At 39.4% G+C, this 26,821-nt stretch overlaps 1 protein-coding gene across 2 annotated transcripts in view; it reads right to left on the reverse strand.

Moving 5' to 3' along the window:
- Positions 1 to 3,172: 3,172 nt before the first annotated feature.
- Positions 3,173 to 26,821, reverse strand: part of ANO4 (anoctamin 4) — a 219,396-nt gene continuing 195,747 nt past the window's right edge. For both annotated transcript variants that reach the window (XM_045779921.2, XM_087868824.1), the window contains 5 exons: positions 26,610 to 26,757; positions 15,119 to 15,238; positions 7,757 to 7,862; positions 6,130 to 6,325; positions 3,173 to 3,937 (listed from right to left, as the gene is read on the reverse strand). In XM_045779921.2, the coding sequence (XP_045635877.1) occupies positions 6,134 to 6,325; positions 7,757 to 7,862; positions 15,119 to 15,238; positions 26,610 to 26,757 (566 nt within the window). In that variant the 3' untranslated portion in view covers positions 3,173 to 3,937; positions 6,130 to 6,133. The remainder of the gene's footprint in view (positions 3,938 to 6,129; positions 6,326 to 7,756; positions 7,863 to 15,118; positions 15,239 to 26,609; positions 26,758 to 26,821) is intronic.

The following is a 26,821-nucleotide window of genomic DNA, read 5'->3' on the forward strand; positions in this document are numbered from 1 at the left end:
TCTTCCTGATTCAGTCTTGGTAGGTTGAATGTTTCTAGGAATTTTTTCATTTCTTCAGGTATTCCAGTTTGTTGGCATGTAGTTGTTCTTAGTTGCCTCTTACGATCTTTTTATTTCTGTGAATTCAGTTGTAATGTCTCCTTTTTTATTTATACATTTGTTGATTTAAGTCTCTCTTTTTCCTTTGGTTAATCTTGCTAAAGGTTTGTCAGTTTTGTTTAACAAAACTAACAGTTGGTTTTATGAAAAGATAATCTTTTGAATTTTTTTCCTTATTTCTGCTCTAATATTTATTGTTTCCTTCCTCTGCTACCTTTGGGCTCAGTTTTTTTTCTGTTTCTAGTTCCTTATGGTGTAGAGTTAGGTTGTTTATTTGAGATACTTCTTGTCTATTAATGTAGGCATTAGCTGTTATGAAATTCCCTCTTAGAAGTGTTTTGCTCCATCCCATAACTTCTAGTATTTTGTGTTTCCATTTTCATTTGTCCCAAGATATTTTTAATTTCTTCTTTGATCCATTGGTTGTTCAGGAGAGTGTTATTTAATCTCCATGCATTCATGAATTTTCCAGTTTCCCTCCTTTGTTGATGTCTAGTTTCATACCATCATGGGCAAAGAAGATACTTGGTATGATTTCAGGCTTTCTGAATTTGCTAACATATGGTCTATCCTAGAAAATGTTCCATGTGCAGTTGAAAAAAATGTGTATTCTGGTGTTGTCAGATAGAATGTTCTCTGTAGGTCTGTTAGGTCTATTTGGTCTATGGTGTTACTCAAATCTGCCATTTCTTTATTGATTTTCTGTCTGGATGATCTATACGTTATTGAGAGTGGCTACTAAAGTCCCCAACTAGTATTGTATTCCTGTTCATTTCTCCTTTTAGCTCAGTTACCTTTGCTTTATATATTAAGTGTTTTGATGTTGGGTGTATTTACAATTGTTACATTTTCTAGATAGATTAACCCCATTATCATTGTGTAATGACCTTCTTTGCCTCTTTTTACCATTTTAACTTAACACCATTTTGTCTGATAGAAGTAAAGCTACTCTTGGATTTTATGTTGGTTACCATTTATTTGAAATATCTTTTCCATCTCTTCACTCAGTCTCTGTGTGCCTTTTAGGCAGCATATCATTGGATTTTGTTTTTTTATGCATTCAGCCATTCCGTGTGTTTTAAGGACCTGAATCAGGCAGATCTGCATCCTGGTAAGTTCCCTGGTCATGGCTCTGCAGATAAAGCCACTGGCTGGGACTACTTCTTGGGCATTGCAGCTGGGAACTCAGTTTTCTGAGATTTGACTGCTGGTTGTTGCAAGTCCCTCCCCACTTCTCCATCACAATCAGATTCCCAGTGGTCAAGTCCCACAGACTCTCCTGCAATTCCTGTGGGGCAAAATTGGAATAGGGACTGCTAAAAAATGACCCACAATGCTGGGGGTACTGGATGTCCACACTGGCTCTCTTTCCTTCCCCTGGAGGAACTGGAGGCTCAGGCATAGCACTGTACCAGCCTGGAGGAGGGCAATGTGGTCAGCATGTGGCTGCTATTACTCCTCTAATGTGGTCTTCGTTGGTCTCCATGGTACAGAGGGTGCTTCAGCATTACCCCTGCATTCTTAATTTCTCTCAGTGGTCTTATCCATGAATAGTTATTAGTTTTCATCTTGTGAGGAAGAGCCAAGTCAGGAACCTATGTTGCCATCTCGGTAATGTTACTCCTAACACTTTATTTCTTATAAAGTACATCAGAAATTCTTTTCTATAACCTTCTTTGCCTTTCTCCCCCCAAAAACCACCCTAAGATATTCACCACATTTTCCTTTTACCCCAAACAGAGAAGGTGAATAAATACACTCACTGCACTGGTAGAAAGAAGTGAAGAGAAGAGTGGGCAAGCAGGACAGTAGGAGGAAAGAGGAAGAGAGGGAGAGAGTAAAGGAGGAAGAGAGGAAGAAAACAATTGTAAGCCAGAAACGTACCAGGAATTGTGATTGTCACAATTCCAGCACTTGGAATAGCAAAGGCAGAATTCCACGGGAAGAAGAAAATTCTTGCTATAGAGCTGTCTTAAGTTCAGTTTATGCTCAGACGACTGCTTAGAAAGTGGTACGTAAATGTTTACTTCTTTACCCTGACCGGTGTGTTTGGTGGTCCTCTACCTAGCTTTAAATGTTCATGGCCCATTCCAAACCCAAAGAGGGGCTTGCAATGCTTTGCTTTGCCCCTGCTGCTCTCCCCGCCCCAAGGATTTATTGGGCCGTGATGCTTGGAGCTTGGAGAGGCACAGCAAACAAAAGTTACAAGCTGAGTCAGTAGAGGGAGTTTTGTCTTATTGGAAAGTCTCTTTACATTTCATCTCTTGAGACTTTTCATAGAAATTCCTCTCCCAGGGGCTGCTGTGAAGTATTTCACAGACTTCTTAGCCAAAGATTGAAAAGGAAACTCTTTCAATGGCCTTTTGTCTTCAGTTTCCATAAAGTGCATCTCCTTAGTTTAGGTCCTGCTAAGGGTTAGAATTTTAAAACTCCTAAGAATATCAGGTCATGGAAAGACAAAACTAAGAAATGGTTGAAGTTCTGGTGTGCCCAAAGCCACTCTGACTGCCTGTTTCTATAAGACTAAGAAAACAACTAAGGTCTTTGGGAATCTATCAGCTTAAGAGAACACACATCTGAAAGAGGACAGTGTTTGACAGACACGGTAATGGGAGCGCTCTCATCTCCCTGACATAGGCAAAATGATGATAACCTAGTTCAAGGGCAGGTTCTGCCATCTCTAGAAAAAGTTACCACAACAGACATGCTTAGAAACTTTTGTTTTTTTCCAGATAGATGGCTTCTTCCTACAATTACCAGGCCAGACTAGTAAGCAGGATAATCAAAATGCCTAAGTGTCGTTGGCTATATTTCATATTTCTTCAACAAAGTGTGCCAATGGCATTTTCCAAGTTCTTCTGAGAGATTTTTAATTAGGTGGCTTGGTATTCTAAAAAGGTAGCATAGAAACAAGATGGAAAAGGTAGATTTAGAAAAAATATATATAGTCTCTCTGAAGGGTGAAGTGATTTCTCAGGACTATGTGGGAGTTATAAGCCTTTCTTTAAAGATCCCACTGTAATTTCTCTTATTCTATGAGAAAAAAATACAACAGAATTTCAGAAGACCCAACTGAAAATATTCCATGTGCATAAATTTATTTTAAATTTTACTGCATCACATTATACAAGCATTAAACATGGCTTCATGTTGATGACTATTTAAGTGTGAAAATTTATCATTCATGTCAGTACCCTTTGGCTATTTACAAGTAAGGAATTTCTATGTACTTTATATATCTCTGTATTTGTATGTACATATGTAAGAATACATGACTATACATATGTACACACAGAAATACATCTATGGCCATACACATAGCTATAGATATGTCATATAATCTCAGAAAGATCAGAAATTAAAAAAAAAAAAGATAAAGTTGTAAACAGGGTCTTGTCTGTATCGTTTGGTGACATGGAATTAGGACCATAGGATGACATTCTAGGAATGTGTGTCCAGGTGTCTGAATACCCTTATTAGCCCAGTGTCTGTAAAATTCACATGGGGTAGAATGCAAAAAAGGTAGCAAACAGGCTGAAAAACAGGCCCAGTATACAAGTTCCCCTTGGTTTTAAAAACTTGAGAGTGTAACTGCCCAGGACGTGCATGCTTGCTTAGTCAAGAATGGTCTATGGATAGATAGCAGGTGTGTGCTGCAATGTGGTTTCACAGCAGCGCGATTTCCCAGGTAGTCCTTGAAGGGTGCTGACCCCCCCGCTGCTGCCAATGTCTGCGACATGCACTGCGCTTGTGTTTTAGTCATTCACTCGAATGTGCTTTTGCACAGCTGGGAGAAGTAAACAGAATTCAGGTCCTTGGCTTGGAAATGAACTATTACCTAGAAAGAGAAAAGAAAGCATTAAAACCCTATGTACACATGACGGCTTAAGAACACAGTGTGCAATGGTTGTTTTGTACTCACCACGAATCAAAGGCATTCAAAGAATTTGTAACCCCAAACTGAGTCAGGTATGGTATAAACATTATTGTGCCTGCTTTACAGATGAACAGACTGAGTCAGAAAGGCAGTCTGAAGCAAGGTGACATCCTGCCAACTGTTGGGGGAATAGAGACAGACAGACAAACACTATGCTTTCAAGCAAAAATTAGAAATGGCCTCTGGGGAGAAAGCAGCCCATAGTGATGAGGCCAGAAGAAACTCCCAATTGGTTATCAGCCCTACAGCCCAGTGCAGCCCCTAGGTGTCTCTAGCCACTGGAGCTCCTAGGAGCAGTGCTCCTCACTGATGCCTGCCTCCTACCCCCAAACAAAGCCATCTGGATAGTCAGTCTTTCTGCTCTGACGGCTGACCAGAGCCAGAGAAGAGGTGACCAGAATGGGTGTCAGGGTCAGGGGCTTGGAACAGATTCTACGATCCCAGAAGGTAAAAGCTGGATAGGCTCTTAAAGTATCGTTCTCTCCAACTTCTTTACTTTTGCAAATGTCGAAATCGAATCCACATGAATATTCCATTCCAGGTCCTACAGACAGAGAATGGAAAAGCCAGGTCTAGAATCTGGCAGACGATAACAAAACGTTTAACACTACAAATCCCCTATAGTATTCTATAGCACTTTATTGTTTCGTACGGGTCTCACATACATGCCTTCTACTGCATATCAGTTCTGCCAAAAAGCAGACTCAGAAAAATTAAGCAATTTCCCCCAAGTCACAGAGCCAAATGGCAGATCTGGGAAATGGCAAAATTATTATGTTGCAAAAAATGCCTGGCCTTTAGTGAAATCAAGGCCTATTTTGGAATTGAGGGTCAAGGCACTGTTTAGTATCTTTATACCACTATTATCCCTGTGGGTCTGGGGTCTGGGTGATCTCCTCCAAGTCTACCCTCATATCCAACTCTTAATAACCTCCTGGACTCTTAACACAGATCTGGGGTCACACAAATTCACTAAATTAACAAACACCTCTGCAGATACTGCTACATCTTAACCGATACAAAAAGGGAAAAACCTAGCTTTTTCCCCCTGTATATCTTATTTTTCTTTTGGAGGCCAAATTTTGAGCAATGTTTTCAAAGTTAGTCTTCAAACAAGTGGAGACAGAGAAATGAAGGGTGAGGAAGGCAAAAGAAATGCTATAATGTTAGACTGACAGAGTACCAAAACGGAGAGGTCATCTAATCGTTTCATCGCTGAAGAAACAGAGGCCCACAGGTTAACTGACTTGCCCAAGGACACAGCTAATAGACTTGCCAGAGAGAAGGTTTCAGAAAAACTTTCTGATATGTGGGAACATTATGAAACTTTCTTATAATGTTTTTAGCCTTAATCCACCTGAATTTATTAACTGAATTGCATCTAATGGGTGTCATGTACTTAACACTATGCTAACTAGTTGGAAGAATAAAATCACCATCCATAAGGACGTTCCTAAAGATGCTTACAGTTGTGCTGGGGAAGCTGATAACTATTTGAAAATCGTGAGTTAACAATACAGACATATATATATATATATACACACACACACACACACACACACATGTATATATGTTAATGCATGTAGCACTGATGAAATAACCAGAGAAGTTTATAAGAAGTGAGTCTCAGTGGGCTGATGAGTGTGGGGAAAACTTCGCAGAGGGTGTGGTGTGACATGGACCAGCCTGGGAGGAAACAATAAATGGGTGATGAAGGGAAGGCCATCTGGGGTGAGATAAAAAGGTGACTTTACATCCCCAAGGCAACATGACTCTTCTTTCTGTTAAAGAGAATCGCCAGACTGGAGTAGAAGGGAGAGAGGAAGGTTTATTTCAGGGAACACCCAGGCCAACTCCTGAAGACCTCGACCGCCAGACCAAGAGTGGCATGGAGGTAGAGAAGAGTTGCAGGAATTATGTGGAAAGGGAAGATAAAAGTTAAATTGTGCAATTAAGAAACAAACTGGTTTGGGAAGCTTCTAAGGAGTTCGATTTCTATCAGTAGGACAATGGCAAGTTTTGATTCAGGGAGTTTAAAGCGCCCCCTTCAACTCACGGAGAGGTTTTAGACCATGAGAACACCTCTCACCTACCCGGTCACGGCCACTCATTGTGGTGTGCTTTTCCATTTTTCTTCCTCTCCTTTCGTTCCTTCTGGAGTCGCTCCAGTTCTGCTTCATACATCATCTCCTGAATCAAGTACTTCTCTCTTCTCATTCGATCCCTTAGATCTTTTGGGAGGTCTGGGATCAGATATGAAATGAGGTGCTTTATACAAAACACGAGATGCTAAAAACATAAAGGAGAATACGACAAGTTAGGTCTATCGCCCATCCTTAGCTGGAAAGAGCTCTGGGACTTGGCACAAGAACCCCCCACAGTCCAGGGATGTGGAGCCTCTTGAGTGTCTGGAAAGTGGAAGGAGGCCAGGGGGATATGGGAGGAAAGAAGATCACAGGGATAGGTGAGAACTAAACATGGTCTGATGACACTTCATAGGGAATGAGAAAAGGAATCAGGAAAGAATGTGGAGAACGAGCAGTCGGAGAATGCAAAGGTGGGCCGGAAGTACCTACACCGTGGGGCCAGGAACCCAGGGTTGAACCCTGGCTCTGTAGCTGTTATTACTGAAGAGCTGTCTGTTTACCTGGGAGAAAGTCACTCCGAGCTTCAATTTGCTCATGTATAAAATGGGCATTATGGTGGAAAATTATAAGAAAATATTTCAAAATACTTTGCAGATTGCCAAATTTGCTTCACAAATTTGGATTGCAAGAATGATCAGTAGGCCTAAAGGAAGTTATCATTTCAGGAAGAAACTTTTTTTTCTGGTAAACTGCCACAAATTCTTTACTAACAGCTGAAACTCTAGAAACACTATCATTTCTCTTTGTGTATATGATGATGATTAGTAAAGTACCAGATAACTTAAAGGCTCTCATAATTCTAAAGTATTAAATAAGTGAATTCCCAAAGAAGAACAGCTTGTATTCTCTTGGTTAGCTGGAATGAAGGAAAAAAAGATGGAAGAAGAGGTATAGGAAATGTCTAGTGCAAGCCAAGAGGCAGTCCTGGTTTGCATTAATCTGGCTTTAATATATGTGACAGGAGATGAAATTTCCATTTATAAGTACAGTCATAGAAATGCTAATGATTTCTAGTAGCAATTTTCTTCAAGACTAAAAGAAAACAGATGATGTATTTTTATGGACATACAGGTAATTGTTAGATTAAAAGTCAAATTTGAGTCTAAGATAATACTTATTTGTGTCTTGAATATGACTAATGTCCTGATGACACAAAACCAGAGGTTACCACTTCTACAGTAGCCAGTTCAATGTTTTCCAAACTATAGTCCTTGAACACCTACAACAAAAAGAATCCCCTTGGAGGGCTTGTGAAAAGCAATTTACAGACATGATGTATCTGAGTCTCTAGGAGTAGTGATGAAAAAAACTGCAATTTTCCCAAAGTTGAAGAACTATGGCCCTAGAATATTAGGACTGATGATTTCTGACTTATCCATTAACAATCAACAATGGACTTTGAATTGTTTCTTGGACAACTCAAGGTGAAGAAAAAGATTTTAAAAAGAGGCTATATGCTATTACTATAATAATTCTGGACATAGATAATCACATTGAAAGTTCTCAGACTTACCCTTAACGTGTTATTCTTAGTTACTTAATTATGGCAAAGGAATTGGTTAAGAGAACATACCTCAAACACAATGATAAAAGCCAGTCGCGCTGCTAGGACGTGCCAGAACTGCAGTGTGTAGCCATAGGGTACCAGTGAATGAGGGGGGTCACGGTAGTCTCGGTATCTATAAATACACAGGAGAATGAACGTTACATTCCAATCTGTGATTTGCCTGACTCCCAAATCTCATCCATTCCCACTATGTAGTCCTCATTCATGAAAAATAGTTTAAAAGTTTCTCCGTCTTAGACATTTGTCACTTGTCCATCATTTTTTTGTCTGGTAAAAGAATAGCTCTTCTCTGGGGAATATCCATGTGGATGAGGCAGGGTGTACCCCTCACCCTGACCCCAGTTCAAAAAATGACTCAGACCTGATCAGTGAGAACCCTCACCAAGACTTCTGCTGGAATGATCATTTAGTGAATTATAATTAAGTCCACAGAAGGTAAAACCTGGTGCTGCCGCTGGCCATCACAGACTGTGTGGAGAGAGCTTGCTCGAGAATGAAGTCATCTGAGCAACGAAGAGTCAACAGAGAGGCGGTGTCTTGTTGACACTGCTGGAGGCTTGAGATCCAGCCGTTACTAATGTTAGGGTCATCCTGCCAACCTCCCAGGTACCTGAACCAGTGAATTTCTTTTTAAGTCCATTTATACTGGACTTCTGCCCCCTGCCGCTAAAGAGTCCTTCCTAATACATGCTCCAATTATAACTTTTGAGTCAGCATCAAATTCCACAAATATTTGTTGAATAACTATTAAGAACCAGGCACCTGTCCTAGGAACTTAAATCCATTTGGCTCCATTTTATCTTTGCCATTATCATTACTATTACCACAGGTGGGAGGACTGAAAAATGACTCTTAATATTAGTTTTCACCAGTATTCTCTGTGTCACCAGTATTCTTTTCACTAGCCCCAGAAGTGTGGAAAGGTCTGGAAATGCTAATTCTTCTAACACTTCTGTGTGCAAACATACCAAATGCCCTTATCTGAGGAAAAGCTAGGATTATCCAGGCTCTCATGTAAGACAGTACCTAACCTCAAGGTCAGCACTCATTTGTGTACGAGGATACAAGGTAATTCCTATGCGGAGTATTTTTTTTAATTACGTATAATTGACATACAATGTTATATTAGTTTCAGGTGGAGAACATATTGGTTTGACAATTCCATGCATTAGTGCTCATGACGATAAGTATAGTCACCACACAACATTATTACAATATTGACTATATCCTTATGTGGTACTTTTCATCCTGGGACTTATTTATAACTGGAGGTATGCAATTCCCATTACCTATTTAGCCTATCCCCCTACCCACCTCCCCTCTGACAATCACCACGTTGTTCTCTGTGTTTAAGAGTCTGTTTTTTTGTTCATTTATTTTGTTTTTTTAGATTCCACATATAAGTGACATCATATAGTATTTGTTTTTCTCTGACTTATTTCATTTGGCATAATACTCTCTAGGTCCATCCATATTGTCACAATGTCAAGATCTCATTCTTTTTAATGGCTGAGTAATATCTCATTGTGTGTATATAAACTACCTCTTCTTTATCCATTCATCTATCTGCACACGCTTAGGTTGCTTCCATACCTTAGCTATTCTAAATAATGCTTCAATACACATAGGGGTGCATAGATCTTTTTGGATTTTTCTTCTCATTTTCCTTGGGTAAATACTCAGTAGTAGAATTACTGGATTATATGGTATTTCTAATGTCTTGAGGAACCTCCATAATGTCTTCCACAGTGGTTACAGCAATTTACCTTCCCACTAATAGTAGACAAGGATTCCCTTTTTTCCACATCCTTGCCGACACTTATTTCTTGTCTTTTTGATACTAGCCATTCTGGCTTGTGTGAGGTGGTAGCTCTTTGTGTTTTTGATTTGCATTTCCCTGATGGTTAGTGATGCTGAGCACCTTTTTATGTGTCTGTTGGCCATCTGTAGTTTTTTTTTTTTTAATGTTACATTAGTCGCCATACAGTACATCATTAGCTTTTGACATAGTGTTCCATGATTCATTGTTTGCATATAACACCCAGTGCTCCATGCAATACATGCCCTCCTTAATACCCATCACAATGTTAACCATTCCCCACCCCCCTCCCCTCTAAAACCCTCAGTTTGTTTCCCAGAGTCCATAGTCTCTCATGGTTCATCTCCCCCTCTGATTCCCCCCCCCTTCATTTTTCCCTTCCTTCTAATGTTCTCCCTGCTATTCCTTATGTTCCACAAATGAGTGAAACCATATGATAATTGTCTTTCTCTGCTTGACCTATTTCACTTAGCATAATCTCCTCCATTCCCATCCATGTTGATGCAAATGTTTAGTAATCATTCTTTCTAATGGCTGAGTAATATTCCATTGTATATATGGACCACATCTTCTTTATCCATTCTTCTGATTCTTGTTCTTAGAACCTCTGAAATTTTTAAGAAGTTTCAGTTTTCAGAAGCAGTAGGTTTCTGGCCTTCCTATTCTCTCGTGCTATTACAAAGTCCAGTTTCTCTCTAGAAAACTTCTTACTGCTCCTTAAGGCAATTAAATTGCAGTGGTGCTAATGAGTTTTGCTGTCACCTGCTTCTGCCCTCAGCTGTCTCTAGAACTATGCACTGGAAAGCACACTGAAACCAAATTTGGGGTCTTCCTGACTTTGTGATCTTAGGTAATTCATGAAGCTTCTCTAGACATCAGTTTTCCTTAATAACACAATTAGGGTCTCTCCATCTCAGCAGGCTCTAAAATTTTGGACTCTCTCTTTTCTTTGAGTTTGCAGATGACTGTTTCAGGTGGCGCTCTCAGTTCACGTGCCAGCCTACTCCTGATCCCACTGGCCTCTTCAATGAGGCAGAGATTTGAGAGGGGCTCAGATGTCATTTGTGCCCTATGTGTCTGTTTTTGATGCAGTGCTATTTATTTGCCAAATGGCTACATGTCTGCTTGTGCAAAGAAAACACTTCCCTGGTCTTGCTGTAGAAACAGAAAGACAAGTTTCAAAGCCAACTGAATCAACACTTTACTCCTCTAATCTTCGTTTAGTATCTTCAAAGAAACTAAGTGGTCCAGTGGCATTAATGTTTGGAAGAATTTTTTCAAGTGAGTCAGAGTTGTTTTCAGAAAGTAACACTTGTAATTTCTTGGCTTTGATTCCACGTGTGGGGAAGGCAGGACGTCCCTACTTAAGTTAGTGCATTCTCTACGGCTGCTTTTATTTCTCAGGAAATGGAATTTTGGCTTGCAAACATATTTTTTTTCCAGTGCCAGGTAGAGTTAATTCATTCCCATTTTTAAAAACGTAAAGGTGTACGTACATTTAAAAGAATGATAGTGAACTTCACATAACCGCCATCCAAGTAAAGACCTAGAACATGGTCAGTAACTTAGAAATGCCGAACTGGCAATACCAGACACCCAGAAAGTTCACTGCTATTTAATTTTCTGCTTTTCTCTATTGTTATACTACTTATACAAGTGTTCCTCAATAAAACAGTGCTTACTTTTGTCTGATTTGAACTCTATATAAATCATATTGTATGTGTTATTTTGTTATTACATCTTTAATATGCAATTTTTAAGTTCTCGCTATTCCATTTTCTATTTGATTCGGTGACACCACCACTACACTGATTAATTATTTTAATTTTATACTAGTTCTAATGTAAGGTAAATCTCCACTTAGTTATTCTTCAAAAGTATCTTGACTATTCTACATCCTTTGCATTTTCATACAACATTATATTCAACCTCAGGTACACAGAATTGGCCTAATCATAATCTTTTTAACTAACCTCATTGATCCATTCGTGTTCTTTTCTCTAACCTTTATATTTATTTAATACTTAATATGATGATCTCTCATATCTATCATGTAACACAAGAATTAAAACATAAGGAACTTATACCTTACCCTCTGTGCTCCTCCTCCCCTTGCTTTCCTTATCCTGAATTTCATTTTTATTATTAACAAACATTTGTATCAATATTTGTCTGAATACTATACTGTTTAGTTTTGGTTTTGAACTTTCTAGAAAGGATATTATACTGTATGTAGTCTTCTGAGGCTTGCATTTTTTTTTTCCTTTACTACTATGCTACTAAGATTCATCTATGCTGTTGTAAGTAACATCACCAAGGATGTTAGCCTGTAGTTTCTTTTCTTGTGGTGTCCTTGTCTGGTTTTGGAGTTAAGGTTATGTAAAACGAGTTAGGAAGTATTTGCTCCTCTTTTATTGTTTGGAAGATTCTGAGAAGAATTGGTATCTATTCTTTGAATGTGTGGTAGAACTCACCAGTGAAGCTATCTGGTCCTAGACTTTTGTTTGTTGGGAGTTTTTGTTTGTTTGTTTAGAAAGGGAGAGAGAGGGGTGGGGGGGGGGAGGGCAGAGGGAGAGAGAAAATCTTAAGGAGGTTCCACACCCAGTGCAGAGGCCCACTTGGGATTCATCTCTGAGATCATGTCCTGAGCCAAAATTAAGAGTCATAGGTTTAACCGACTGAGTCATCCAGGAGCCCCTGTCGGGAGGTTTTCGATTACTGATTCAATCTCTTTACTAGTAATTGGTGTGTTCCGATTTCCTGTTTCTTCCTGATTTGGTCTTGGCAAATTTGTATGTTTCAAGGAATTTATCCATTTCTTTTGGTTGTCAAGTTTTTGGTATACAATTTTTCACTAGTCTCTTATGATCCTTTGTTCTTCTGCGGTGTCAGTTACAATATACCCCCTTTCATTTCTCATTCATTTGAATCTTTTTTCTTGGAGAGCCTAGCTACAGGTTTGTCAATTTATTTATCTTTTCAAAGAAGAACCACCTCGTAGTTTCATTGATCTTTTCTATTTGTTTTTAGTCTTATTCCTGCTCTGATCTTTACTTTTTTCCTTCTACTAACTTCATTTGTTCTTTTTTGTTCTGTTTTGTTCCTTGAGGTATAAAGTTAGGTGGAGATTTTTCTTGTATCTTGAGGTAGGCATTTATTGCTATGAACTTCCCTCTTGGGATTGCTTTTGCTTTATCCCATATGTTTTGGTACATTGTATTTCTATTTCCAAATGTCTCAAGCTATGTCTTATTTCTCCTTTGACCCCCCTGGATGTTGAGTAGTATGTTTAATCTCCATATATTTGTGAATTTTTCCAGTTTTCTTTTTGTAATTTCTCATTTTATACCACTGGGGTCAGAAAAGATGCTTCATGTGATTTCAGTCTTCTTAAATTTATTAAGACTTGTGTTGTGGCAGAACATGGTCTATCTTGGAGAATGTTTTAAATTCAATTTAGTTACATACAGTGCATTTTAGTTTCATAGGTAGAATTTAGTGATTAATCAGTTGCATATAACCCCCAGTGCTCATTACATCAAGTGCTCTCCTTAATGTCCATCACCCAGTTACCCCACCCACCTCCCCTTCAGCAACCCTCAGTTTGTTTCCTATGATTAGGAGTCTCTTATGGTTTGTCTCCCTGATTTCATCTTATTTTATTTCCCCCTTTCCCCTATGATCCTGTTTAGTTTCTTAAATTCCACATATAAGTGAGATAAAATAATTGTCTTTCTCTGATTGAATTATTTCACTTAGCTAATACCCTCTAGTTCCAACCACATCATTATAAATGGTAAGATTTCATTTTTTGATGGCTAACATTCTATTGTGTGTGTGTGTGTGTGTGTATATATATATATCTATATATATATATATCTATATATATCTATCTTTTTAATCATGTGTCAGTGGATATCTGCGCTCTTTCCATAGTTTGGCTATTGTAGACATTGCTGCTATAAACATTGGGGTGCAGGTGCCCCTTTAGGTAAATACCTAGTAGTGCAATTGCTGGATCTTAAGGTAGCCATATTTTTAACTTTTTGAGAAACCTCCACACTGTTTTCCAGAGTGGCTGCCCTGGCTTGCATTCCTGCCAGCAGTGTAAGAGGGTTCCCCTTTCTCTGCATTCTAATCAACATCTGTTGTTTACTGACTTGTTAATTTTAGCCATTCTGACTGGTGTAAGGTGGTATCTCATTGTGGTTTTGATTTGTATTCTGGAGAATATTTCATGTGCGCTTGAGAAGTGTCTATTCTGTTGCTTTTGGATGGAATGTTCTGTATATATCTATAACATGTTGTATAGGTCAATGTTATTTTATTGATTTTTCTGTCTGATTTATCCATTGATGTAAGTGGGGTGTTAAAGTGTATCTATTTCTCCCTTAGGTCTATTAATATCTGTTTTATATACCAGGTGTCCCTGTGTTGGGTATGTTAGGAGATCTTGTTCTTACATCAGAAGTGAGCAAATAGATCAGGCTTGTCTTTCGATCTATTCAGCCACTCTATGTCTTTTGATTGAAGAATTTATTTTATTTAAAGTATTTACTGATAGGTATGCACTTACTGCCATTTGTTAATTATTTTCTGGCTGTTTTGGAGTTTCCCTCTGTTCATTTCTTGCTCTCTCCTTTTATGATTTGGTGGCTTTCTTTTTCATATATCTACTATAGGTTTTTTGCTTTGTGGTTATTACAAGGCTTACATATAACAACTAGCAGTCTAAGTTGATAATTACTTAAGTTTGATCACAATATGAAGCTCTATATTTTTACTCTCCCCCCAACATTTTGTTTTGATGTTACAATTTCCAGATTTTGTGTATCCCTTAACTAATAATTGTGGTTATAATGATTTTCACTACTTTTGTCTTTTAACCTCATACTAACTTTATAAGTGATCATCTCCACTTTTCTATATATTTACCAGTGAAATTTATACTTTCATCTGCTTTCTTGTTACTATTTAGTGCCCCTTCATTTCAACTTAAAGAAGTCCCTTTAACATTTCTTGTTAGGCTGGTCGAGCAGAAATGAACTCCTTTAGCTTTTGCTTGTCTGGAAAATTCTTCATCTCTCCTTCAATTTTGAAGGACACTGTTGCTGGGCAGAATATTCTTGGTTGGCAGGCTTTTTTTTTCCTTTCAGCACTTTGAATAGATCATGCCACTTCCTTCTGGCCTATAAAGTTTCTATTGAGAAATCTGATAAGTTTTATGGGGAGAGGTCCCCTTGTATGTAACAAGTTGTTTTTCTCTTGCTGCTTTTAAACTTTCGATTATGATGTCTTTGTGTAGGTCTCTTTGGGTTACTCTTATCTGGCTCCCTGGATCTGGATGTCTGGGTTCCACCCCAGAGGCTGTTTTAATTTTCTAGGTCACAGCCTGTTCAAGAGAAGATTTTAAAATTCTCCAGTGGATTTTAATGCATGATTAAGGTTGAGAACCACTGCTTTAAACCCACTCAGTCAGAAAGGGCTCTCTGAGCAAAACCTTCCCATGGCAGAGCCAGCCCAGGACTGGCTAAGAGTGCTATCCTCACCTGCAGTACTTGAGAGGAGTCCCCGAGAACTCACTGCCATCAGACTCAGGCTCAGATCGGTTCTCAAAGTCAGAAATTTGAAACACAGATAAGCTGGCATTTACATAGCCAACCATGCACCTGAAAAAGAATTCTATAATTAGATCTCTGATCACCACTGCATCCAATTCACTAAAGGCTCTACTTCCTAGAAACTCTTGCACTTGTAAATGTCTTTCGCTGGTTCTGCCTTGTCATAAGCACTCAGGATACACAGAAAAACCCCGGGTATGTGGAATCAGGAACAAGTCATTCTTCTATTCTAGTTCTTGTTCAGAATCGTCGTACAGAATACCACTACCCCAATCAATACTTCAGTGAAACAGGTGATTGCAGGATTAGTAGGCAAGTCACTGTTTCTCTCCTTGATGATGTAAACACACAGACACATTCCTTTATTAACGAATACCTACACTCTCCCATAATGCCCTGAATGTGACTGGTGTTACTATGACCCCCTTCCAAACGCACATCCCTTTCTACAGTCATGCTAGACTATATTCCCTGCATATACCATATGCTCTCATGCCTCTGTTCAGGTTATCTTTTCTATTGGGATTCCCTCTTCATTTCCTTCTAAGTAGAAACAGTGCTCATTTTTCAATGACCAACAGAAATGGCATCCCTTCTGGGAAGATGTCCTAATCCCCGCAGAAAAAGACTCATTCCTTCTTATGTATGGTGCCGCTGTACCTGACTTCATCATTACCGTGCAGCTGGGCGGGTTACCTGCGTAGAGGGAGGTCTGCTTTAGGCTGTTTTGGAGCAGAGCAGGTGTCGTAAGTATTTTTATGCCTTGTGTAGTGTAGGAATCCGCTAAATATCAAATTCAATTAATTTCATTTGAGGAAAACTAAAGCATCAGAGATTCTATCAAGGTCTTAAGAATAACCCAGGAATAAAACTATTGCCGACATATGCCAGGGCTAATAAGCTTCTTGAGAACATAGCTTCTATTCCGCACTAGGAGTCAGTATATTACAACACTAAAAACTTGGGTTTGAGGGTCAAACTGTAGCTCTTCTGCTTTCTAGCCATGCAAATTTGGCAAGTTATGTAACTTCTTTAAGCAACAAAAGTGCTTACCTCCTAGGGTCATTGTAGGGATTAAACAAAATGATACATGTAAAGTGAGTGATAGAGTGCCTAGCCTATAGCAAGATCTTAATTAAATGTGAGTGGCTATTATTAATTTTATTTCTTTTACCTTGCAGAAGGTCAATAAATAATTATTGATTTAATGAATAAATCATAGCTTTCAAATTCTCTTCATAACTTGTCTGGTATGACTATTCCAAGCTGCTGGACACCAGACCAAAATGATGACACAAACGCAGTTCTGAGAAGACGTGAGTTCTGCGTGTTGTCTTGATCAAGACAAATCACTGGGGTTTTATCATGGCCTTAAAAAAATGAAGCAAGCAGAAGGACCCATTTGTCAAGTCACTCATGGGTGAAACAAATGGTCAGTGGGTGTGCAACATGCCTTACTCCAACTGGCAGCAGGTCTCCCCTACCACTCCTTGGTAATTTGGAATAATGTCTCACTCCTCTTTGAACCGCCTAGCACATGATATGAAAGCAAATTAGTGCTTTGATGATTATTAGCTGTCATAGAGAGGGAGCCAGTTTTTGTGAACTATAGAATATAGCAGAGTTTTCTCAGGAGCCAAACAGTGGGAAAGGAAAGGTGCTCTGCAAACTGGCAGAAAACAGGCCTAACATTGAAATGAAATATTCACAAGCCCCTCTGCACTCTTTCTTATCTCCCAAAACAGCCCTGCAGCTTTACTGAGATTAAAGCTGTGGCCTAATGGCTGCTCTGTCCAAAAACTCAATTGAGAAAAATCTAAATTTAAATAAAATACCAGTCTCATGGACAACACTCTACCTTTAAAATAAAGAAGATGTATCTTTGAACTATTTGTTAAGCATATTCATATAATATCAGTCATAAATCCAAGTTGAAAATGTGCCTTTGGTGGTTCTGTGCTATGTACAAAGCCTCACACATGCATGTAGGATGTGTATTGATAGTTAGCGGTGTAAGTCTCCCTTCTCTATCTTGTCCATAATCAGGGAAGAAGAGGGACTGCTAATACCAAACTGCCTGGGCATTTCTCAAAGTCTTTTCACTGTGGTAGAATCTTAGCTATTGCCCACAGTAAATAGTTGAGGTGGTCACAATTCAGGAAAATGAGATTTCCTAGAGTTCCCTGTATGAAGTTCAGCCAGTGGCATTCACATGTCAATCTGGAGCCATAGGCGGCAGGAGATCACTATACCCTCGATGCGGCCCACCACCAGCTCCAAGTTAGAGGAAAGATGAAGCTACACTGATGATCAGGCAATACGAGATAGAAAAAACTATCAAACGAAGGGAGGATTTCCGTAAATACAAAAAAAGTTAATTTTCTTAAGGGGCTGGTAGATGGCTTCTGAAGGCATTTTCAAGAAAGGAGATTCAGAAAATATGTAAGGGTAGTATTGTTTGAGTTAGGATGCATGCCTTTTCCAAGTAACTTTTTAAAAAAATATTATTATTATTATTTTTTAAAGATTTTACTTATTTATTCAACAGGATAGAGACAGCCAGCGAGGAGGGAACACAAGCAGGGGGAGTGGGAGAGGAAGAAGCAGGCTCATAGCGGAGGAGCCTGATGTGGGGCTCGATCCCATAACGCCGGGATCACGCCCTGAGCCGAAGGCAGACGCTTAACCACTGTGCCACCCAGGCGCCCCTATTTTTTTATTATGTTACTCACCATACAGTACATCCCTAGTTTTTGATGTAAAGTTCCATGATTCATTACTTGCGTATAACACCCAGTGCACCATGCAATACGTGCCCTCCTTAATACCCACCAAGTAACTTCTGTAAAGACTACGTTCATTTAAATTTGAGAATTCTGGTTTTAAAACCATTCATGACTTACTGTTTCAATCCTTTACTATAAGGAAAAAGATGCACTAGTGATCATTAGTAATCAGTGTTAAGGGGAAGAAAAGAACTTGAAGTTGACTTTTGAGTTTGTAGATTCCAGATCAAACTTATTGTGGAATGTCTTTGAATTTTGTTATTAAATTTGCCTCAAAGGCAAATTTGGATATAGTGACACAAACAGAATGGGATAGGGCTCAAGTGATGAAAAAGCTAGAAGAAATAAGATCTGGTTTATGCATTTAAAGTCAAATGTGTCTTATAGATAATGACAAATTTATAAATTTATTTATAATTAGGCTAATGAGATAAGGACAGAAGAAAGTGGAATTCTGACTTATTGCAATAAAAATGCCAGACATTATGAAAAGAGAAAGATTAAATCTCTGTACAGTTGGCTTTATTTTTTAAACACAACTTTGCAATTGGTTATGATGTTGCTCTATTGATTTATAATTTGCAAAAATATATCACTTTATTAAGATACCTATAGTTCATTCTGTGACAGTTTGAGCACTGTGTCCTTGATCAAGTCTCTAAGTCCTTATGATTTCACTATTTCTACATGAAAATCAGCTTTGATTTAGATCACTGCATCAGATATATACCTCACAATAATCCTAAGGCCTGCACATATTCTTAGAGAATGTTCCACAACTCTAGCCTGATACCAAAGTAATTAGTTTCTCAAAACATTCAGTGGATGGGGGAGGGCTCAAAATGATTTTTTCTGCTGTTTGAAAAATAATTTTAGTTTGTTGATTAAAACTGTTCTGTCAGAGTTAAATTTCATAGTATATGCCTTCAATTTTGTTTCATAATTTCTGTCTCCTGATGCATATCTAGAGGTGATTTTAGTTCTCTAAGCACTTTCCTAGACGGCTCATGTGAGGATCTCCTGAAAGAGGAAGTGACTTCATTTTGCAAACAATGAACAATCCGAGCATGGGCATCGGTCCAGGAACCTACTGAGGCAGGCTGCAGCCAAAGGAAAAGAAATGTCTTAAGAGGAAAGATGAAACATTTAAAAATTTCCTGTGTATCCACTGTGTGGAGAACATTGCCTCAACTCATGGTATTCCTCCCATGTTCAGATCTGGCTGGAAAATGAGAACGTCCTCCCCTCTATGCCACTAAAGAGGCATTCACTGAACACTCATGATAGTAGGGGGACTGTGGTTGGAAGGCATGGTCAGGGATGGCTGACACATCCGGTCACAGGGATAAGAGGCATGTGAACTGAGTGACTCTGGACATATGTATGAAATTCTCATCTTTGGAGAAGCCAGGGAAAGCTGAAAAAAGAGTAAGAAAGAGACACTGAGGGCGTTTCGGAGTTTGGTTTGGAGCACTTTTGATTTAGAGTCAGCTTCAACTGAAATACTAGGATTTAATTCACCTGGAGAAACGCCGTAAGTGGAATGTGACTCTGCACACACTACCTCGAAAGCCTGTAACATGCTAAAATCTGACAACGCTGCTCTTCTATGAGGGCAATCATTTCTAAAGCATTTCCAAACTGGAAAAGAAATAACCCCAAAACCTTAAAAAGGATAACAGAGTAGCTGATGAGGCAGAAAATAAGATTCATGAAGAAACTTATACAAATGCAACTATGTGAAAACAAGAAAAACGATAGAAGGTAGATCTATAAATATTCAAAGTGGCAGAAGGCTCTTATGTGAAAGGTTATATGTAAAAAATAGCCCAGGGGAGCCCAATAAACCTAAATCAAGGAGACTGTTAGATAAATTTTAATCTCCATGAACATTGTCTTAAATCCAAAAAGTTGTCAACATTCTAAAGCTGTGATTCACTATCAACTGCACATAAATGTTCCCACTTTATTTTTGGGTCCCCCCCCCCCAGACCAACACAGGTTTCATTATATTTGCAGTCCAAAAAGAATTTAAATAACCATTGGGGCTTAAACCCCTGGGGAGTTCTCCCGTTAGATGAGCTGGATAAACATTTATTGGCAATAGCCGCCAGGGCTGTGGTTCAGCACGGAGAGCACTGCATGAGTCTAGGCTTCGCCTTCATGTGGGTTCTATCAGTTACTCTGTCTTGTGATTCTGGATTTAACCTCTCAATCTCTTTCTGCTCTTCAAACTGAGGGTAATAATGCATGTCCCAGTCCCGGGGTTGTTTTGAGAAGATGGGAAAGTGGTTTAAACAAAGGCAAACTTTTCTAGGCTTAGTCAAGCAGAGGATATTGGCAACAAGTTAGAAAGAATAGGTGAGTAGTACAACATAAGTCTTTAAACCTCTTAAAATAGGATGGTACGTTCACTTAAAGTTGCTAGATAATTAGTGTCTAATGGCCACATGGTTATTATGGTAAAGGACTTTACAGAAGCCTCTTCAAATAGCTGGATTGTGAGGTTTATTGCATTCAACCATCCATGCCTTAGAGCAGTTACGTAAGATTAACAACGGAATTGGACCTAGGCCAGGCGGGCATGAATTTGGCTGACTTGATTTGGTAGCACTTTATTCCTTGGGGGCTAATCGAACTACAGTGGTTATACGGATTAGTTTAGTTCCGACTAGTAAACCAGCAGGCAGGGCTGCCTGTGTGAGTAGTCAGCCCACATGGGATGATTTCTGGGGCACTGAAAAGTCTCCCAAAATATACTCCACTCTGACCTACAGACATCTAAATCCCACAATTAGAACTGGATTGTTTTTACTTTATCCAAACAAGGATTTTTCTCCCATGAAAGTAGGTTAAATTTCTTGTCTCTTTCCAAGGGTATAGAAATGAAATCTAGGGGACGTATTATAATTTTGCCTGGACTTTACTTGACCAGAAATACCCAGAAAGCCCTGACTTCTGGGTATCATTTAAGTGATGCTACAGAATTGAATTTGCCTGGGGTAATATGTACATTGGTCAGGCCAATAGCCAGGAAAGAATCATTCTGTTCGGTTCCAGGATAGATGGTGGAGGAGTGGGGGACCCTATTTTAACCGGTCCCCTTACTCGAGCTGGATATCTACCAGACCATCCTGAACACCCATGAACTCAGTCTGGGACCTAAGAAGATACATATGGAGCCCTACAAACAGAACATCTCTGGCGCTGGGTCTCGAGGTATGAAGTGGGGAGCCGAGAGTCTGCGCGCAGATATCGGAAGATAAACGGAAGGGGGAGGGAGCCGCCGTGCTCGGGTGCTGGGGAAGGCAGAAGCCTCCTGTGCTGGGCAGCGGGCTGGACTCGCTGACCGGTAGCCACTAGGAAACCAGACTGAAACCGGGAGCTTGGGAGCGTGTGTGGGAACCGGGGGCGGCTGGAGGTGTTAGAAGCACAAAGGGCAGAGACGAGCCAGCCCTGGGAGTGAGGACTGGGAGAGTGGCTGTGGGGCGCACAAACCAGGATGCTGCAGGATTTTAGCAGCATCGACAGAAATGGAGTCAGTGTGGCCAGGAGAGCTCAGTGAAGAGCAGACCGCGATCTCTCTGTTCTGAGACAGAGGTTTGGATACGGTCACTGCTGCTCTCTCAGAAGAATCACAGAAAGCCACCAGGGAAAGCCGCCAGAGAACAAAAGCCCCAAAAAACAGGTTCTCACTGAACCCATCTCCCCCCCCCCCGCCCACCAAACACACACAGGGTTCTAGAAGATATTTGAACAAATTGTAGCAGAGAACTTCCCTAATCTGGCAAAGGAAACAAGCATTTGTGTCCAAGAGGCAGAGAGGACCCCTCCCAAGATAAATGAGAGCAGACCAACACCATGACATATAATAGTATAATTCACAAATTTTAGATCCAAGGAAACAATCTTGAAAGCGGCCAGGGGGAAGAGAATCCTCACGTACAGAAGGAAGAACATCAGAATAACGTCAGACCTGTCTACAGAAACCTGGCGAGCCAGAAAGGGCTGGCAAGACATATTCAGAGCACTATGTGAGAAGAACATGCAGCCAAGGATACTGTATCCAGCAAGGCTGTCATTCAGAATGGATGGAGAGACAAGGAGCTTCCAAGACCGGCAGAAACTGAAAGAATACGTGACTACCAAGCCAGCCCTACAAGAAATATTAAGGGGGTTCTATAAAAGTAGAAAGAACCCAAGAATGATAACAGAAATTTACAGAGACAATCTATAGAAACAATGATTCACAGGCAACATGATAACATTAAAATCATCTCTCTCAATAATCACTCTCAATGTGAATGGCCTAAATGCTCCCATAAACGACACAGGGTTGCATTGCAGATTGGATAAAAAGACATGACCCATCCATATATTGTCTACAAGAGACTCACTTTGAACCTAAAAATACATCCAGACTGAAAGTGAAGGGATAGAGAACCATTCTTCATGCCAACAACCCCCAAAAAAGCTGGGGTAGCAATTCTCGTATCAGAAAAATTAGATTTTAAGCTAAAGACTATAGTTAGAGACACAGAAGGACACTATATTATTCTTAAGGAGTGTATCCAACAAGAGGATCTAACAATTATAAATATCTATGCCCCCAGCAGGGGAGCAGCCAACTACATAAGCCAACTACATAAGCCAACTGTTTACCAAAATAAAGAGACATATAGATAATAATAAGTTAATAGTAGGGGAACTCAACAGTCCACTCTCAGCAACAGACAGATCATCTACGCAGAAAATCAACAAAGAAACAAGAGCTGTGAATGACACACTGGACCAGATGGACCTCATAGATATATACAGATCATTCCACAACAGAATACTCATTCTTTTTGAACATACATGGAACTTTCTCCAGAATAAACCACATACTGGGTCACAAAACAGGTCTCATCCGAAACCAAAAGACTGAGATTATTCCCTGCATATTCTCAGACCACAATGCTTTGAAACTGGAACTCAATCACAAGAAAAAATTTGGAAGAAACTCAAACACTTGGAAACTAAGGACCATCCTCCTTAAGAATGTTTGGGTAAACTAGGAAATTAAAGAAGAACTTAAGCAATTTATGGAAACCAATGAGAATGAAAACACATCAGTCTAAAACCTATGGGACACTGCAAAGGCAGTCCTAAGGGGGAAATACATAGCTATCCAAGCCTCACTCAAAAGAATAGGAAAATCTAAATGCAGTCCTTATACTCACACCTTAAACAGCTGGAGATGGAACAAAAGAACAGGCCTAAGCCATGCACGGAAAGACAACTGATTAAGATTAGAGCAGAGATCAATGAATTAGAAACCAGGAGCACAGGAGAGAGATCCACAAAACTAGAAGCTGGTTCTCTGAAAGAATTAACAAGATCGATAAGCCACAGGCCAGACTTATTCAAAAGAACAGAGAAAGGACCCAAATTAATAAAATTATGAATGAAAGGGGAGAGATCACGACCAACACCAAGGAAATAGGAACAATCATTAGAAACTATTATCAACAACTATATGCCAATAAATTAAGCAACCAGGAAGAAATGCATGCCTTCCTGGAAACTCATAAACTATGAAGACTGAAACAGGAAGAAATTGATTAACCAGACCAATTAATCATGAAGAGATTGAAGCAGTCATCATTAACCTCCCAAAAAACAAGAGCCCAGGGCCTGATGGATTCCCTGGGGAATTCTACCAAACATTGAAAGAACAAATAATACCTATTCTCCTGAAGCTGTTTCAAAAAATAGAAACAGAAGGAAAACTTCCAAACTCATTCTATGAGGCCAGCATTACCTTGATCCCAAAACCAAGCAAAGACCTCATCAAAAAGAATTACAGACCGATATCCCTGATATCGGTGATGAATATGGACACCAAAATTCTCAACAAGATCCTAGTTAATAGGATCCAACAATACATTAAAAGGATTATCCATCACGACCAAGTGGGATTCATCCCTGGGATGCAAGGTGGTTCAACATTCACAAATTGATAAGTGTGACAGATCACATTAATAGAGAAGAGACAAGAATCATATGGTCCTCTCCATTGATGTGGAAAATCATTTGACAAAATAGAGCATCCTCTCCTGATTAAAACCCTTCAGAGTGTAGGGATAGAGGGCACATTCCTCAATTTCATAAAAACCATCTATGAAAAGCCCACAGCAAATATCATTCTCAATGGGGAAAAGCTGAAAGCCTTTCCCTTAAGATCAGGAACATGACAGGGATGCCCACTGTCGCCATTATTGTTCGACATAGTACTAGAAGTCCTTGCAACAGCAATCAGACAACAAAAAAGAATAAAGGTATTCAAATTGGCAAAGAAGAAGTCAAACTCTCTTTTCGCAGATGACATGATACTTTATGTGGAAAACCCAAAAGACTCCCACCCCCAAATTACTAGAACTCATACAACAATTCAGTAACGTGGCAGGATTCAAAATCAACCCACAGAACTCAGTTGCATTTCTATACACTAACAATGAGACTGAAGAAAGAGAAATTAGGGAATCGATTCCATTTACAACAGCACCAAAAACCATAAGGTATCTCAGAATAAACTAACCAGAGAGGTAAATGATCTATACTCTAGAAACCACAGAACACTGATGAATGACACTGAAGAAGACTCAAAAAGATGGAAAAACATTCCATGCTCATGGATCAGGAGAATAAACATAGTTAAATGTCTGTGCTACCCAGAGCAATCTACACTTTCAACACTATCCCAATCAAAATACCAATGACATTTTTCAAAGTGCTGGAACAAACAATCCTAAAATTTGTGTGGAACCAGAAAAGACCCCGAATTGCCAAGGAAATGTTGAAAAAAAAAAAAAAAACAAAGCTGGGGGCATCACGTTGCCTGATTTCAAGCTATACTACAAAGCTGTGATCACCAAGACAGCATGGTACTGTCACAAAAACAGACACATAAACCAATGGAACAGAATAGAGACTCCAGAAATGGACCCTCAGCTTTATGGTAACTAATCTTTGACAAAGCAGGAAAAAATATCCAATGGAAAAAAGACAGTCTCTTCAATAAATCATGCTCAGAAAACTGGACAGCTATGTACAGAAGAATGAAGCTTGACCACTCTCTCACACCATACACAAAGGTAAACTCCAAATGGATGAAAGACCTAAATGTGAGACAGGAATCCATCAAAATCACAGAGGAGATCATAGGCTGTAACCTCTTCGACATCAGCCACAGCAACTTCTTTCACGACACATCTCCAAAGGTAAGGGAAACAAAAGAAAAAAATGAACTTTTGGGACTTCATCAAGATAAAAAAAACTTCTTCACAGCAAAGGAAACAGTCATCAAAACAAAGAGGTAACCCGCAGAATGGGAGAAGATATGAACAGATGCATGAAAAATGTTCAACATCATTAGCCATCAGGGAAATTCAAATCAAAACCACATTGAGATAGCACTTTACACCAGTTGGAATGGCAAAAATTGACAAGGCAACAAACAACAAATGGAGAAAGGGGAATCCTCTTACACTGTTGGTGGGAATGCAAGTTGGTACAGCCACTTTGGAAAACAGTGTGGAGGTTCCTGAAAAATTAAAAATTGAGCTACCCTATGACCCAGCAATTGCACTACTGGGTATTTACCCCAAAGATACAGATGTAGTGAAGAGAAGGGCCATATGTACACCAATGTTCATAGCAGCATTGTCCACAAATTGTGGAAGGAGCTGAGATGCCCTTCAACAGATAAATGGATAAAGAAGATGTGGTCCATATATACAATGGAATATTACTCAGCCATCAGAAAGAATCAAATCAACATTTGCATCAACATGGATGGGACTGGAGGAGATTATGTAAGTGAAATTAGTCAAGCAGAGAAAGACAATTATCATATGGTTTCACTCTTTTGTGGAACATAAGGAATAGCGGGGAGATCATTAGGAGAAGGAAGGGAAAAATGAAGGGGGGATAAACAGAGGGGGAAATGAACCACGAGAGACTATGGACTCCAGGAAACAAACTGAGGGTTTTAGAAGGGAGGAGAGTATGTTTATATGCAAACAATGAATCATGGAACACTACATCAAAAACTAATGATGTACTGTATGGTGACTAAACATATCATAATAAAAAAAAGACTAAAAGGAAAAAATAAAGAATCATTCAGTTACTCCACAAATACTTATTGAGTACCTACAGGGTACATATTGCATGGTTGCATATTTCCCATGGAGAATTTGCAGAATCTCCTATGATGTCACAAGAGGAATCAAATTGTAACTGTCCTCTTACAAACTCATGAAAATGGCATAACTATTTACTGTATCATGTGCTACTTTTTTTGGCTACACACATTAGCATACCATACATTTCTGAATTCATAGTTGATAGGAGTCAGGGGTAGGAGAAATGATTAATTCCACCTAAAACTTGTGTTACCTGTATTGAGCCCCATCTCTTCAGTAGATCAGGATGTGTTTTCTTTGGCTGAAAGTGTCCTCATAATTCCACCTTCCCCACTACTGCCCTTCTCATCCTGCATTGCTCCAATGCCGAAGCTTCTGACTTAGTGTACCAGCATCACACAGTGCATAGGAAACGGGGATTTCATGATTTTATGACAAACTTACTTTTGGCCAGCTTCTCCTTGGCCTGCACAAGGTCCATATTTATAAGCATACACCAAGCGAGGGATAAAGTCAGATGTTATCGCTATGACAAATGCATTTGTAATAACCGAGAGAATTCCAATGCCTTCAAGGATTCCATACCAAATTCCTATTCAAAGAGAAGTGTTATATTAGTTCCAGACACAACAGCAGAGATAATAGTACAAAAACAA

The sequence above is a fragment of the Ursus americanus genome, chromosome 17, assembly GCF_024610735.1.
Source record: "Ursus americanus isolate L20-20 chromosome 17, mUrsAme1.1.p, whole genome shotgun sequence".
NCBI lineage: Eukaryota > Metazoa > Chordata > Mammalia > Carnivora > Ursidae > Ursus > Ursus americanus.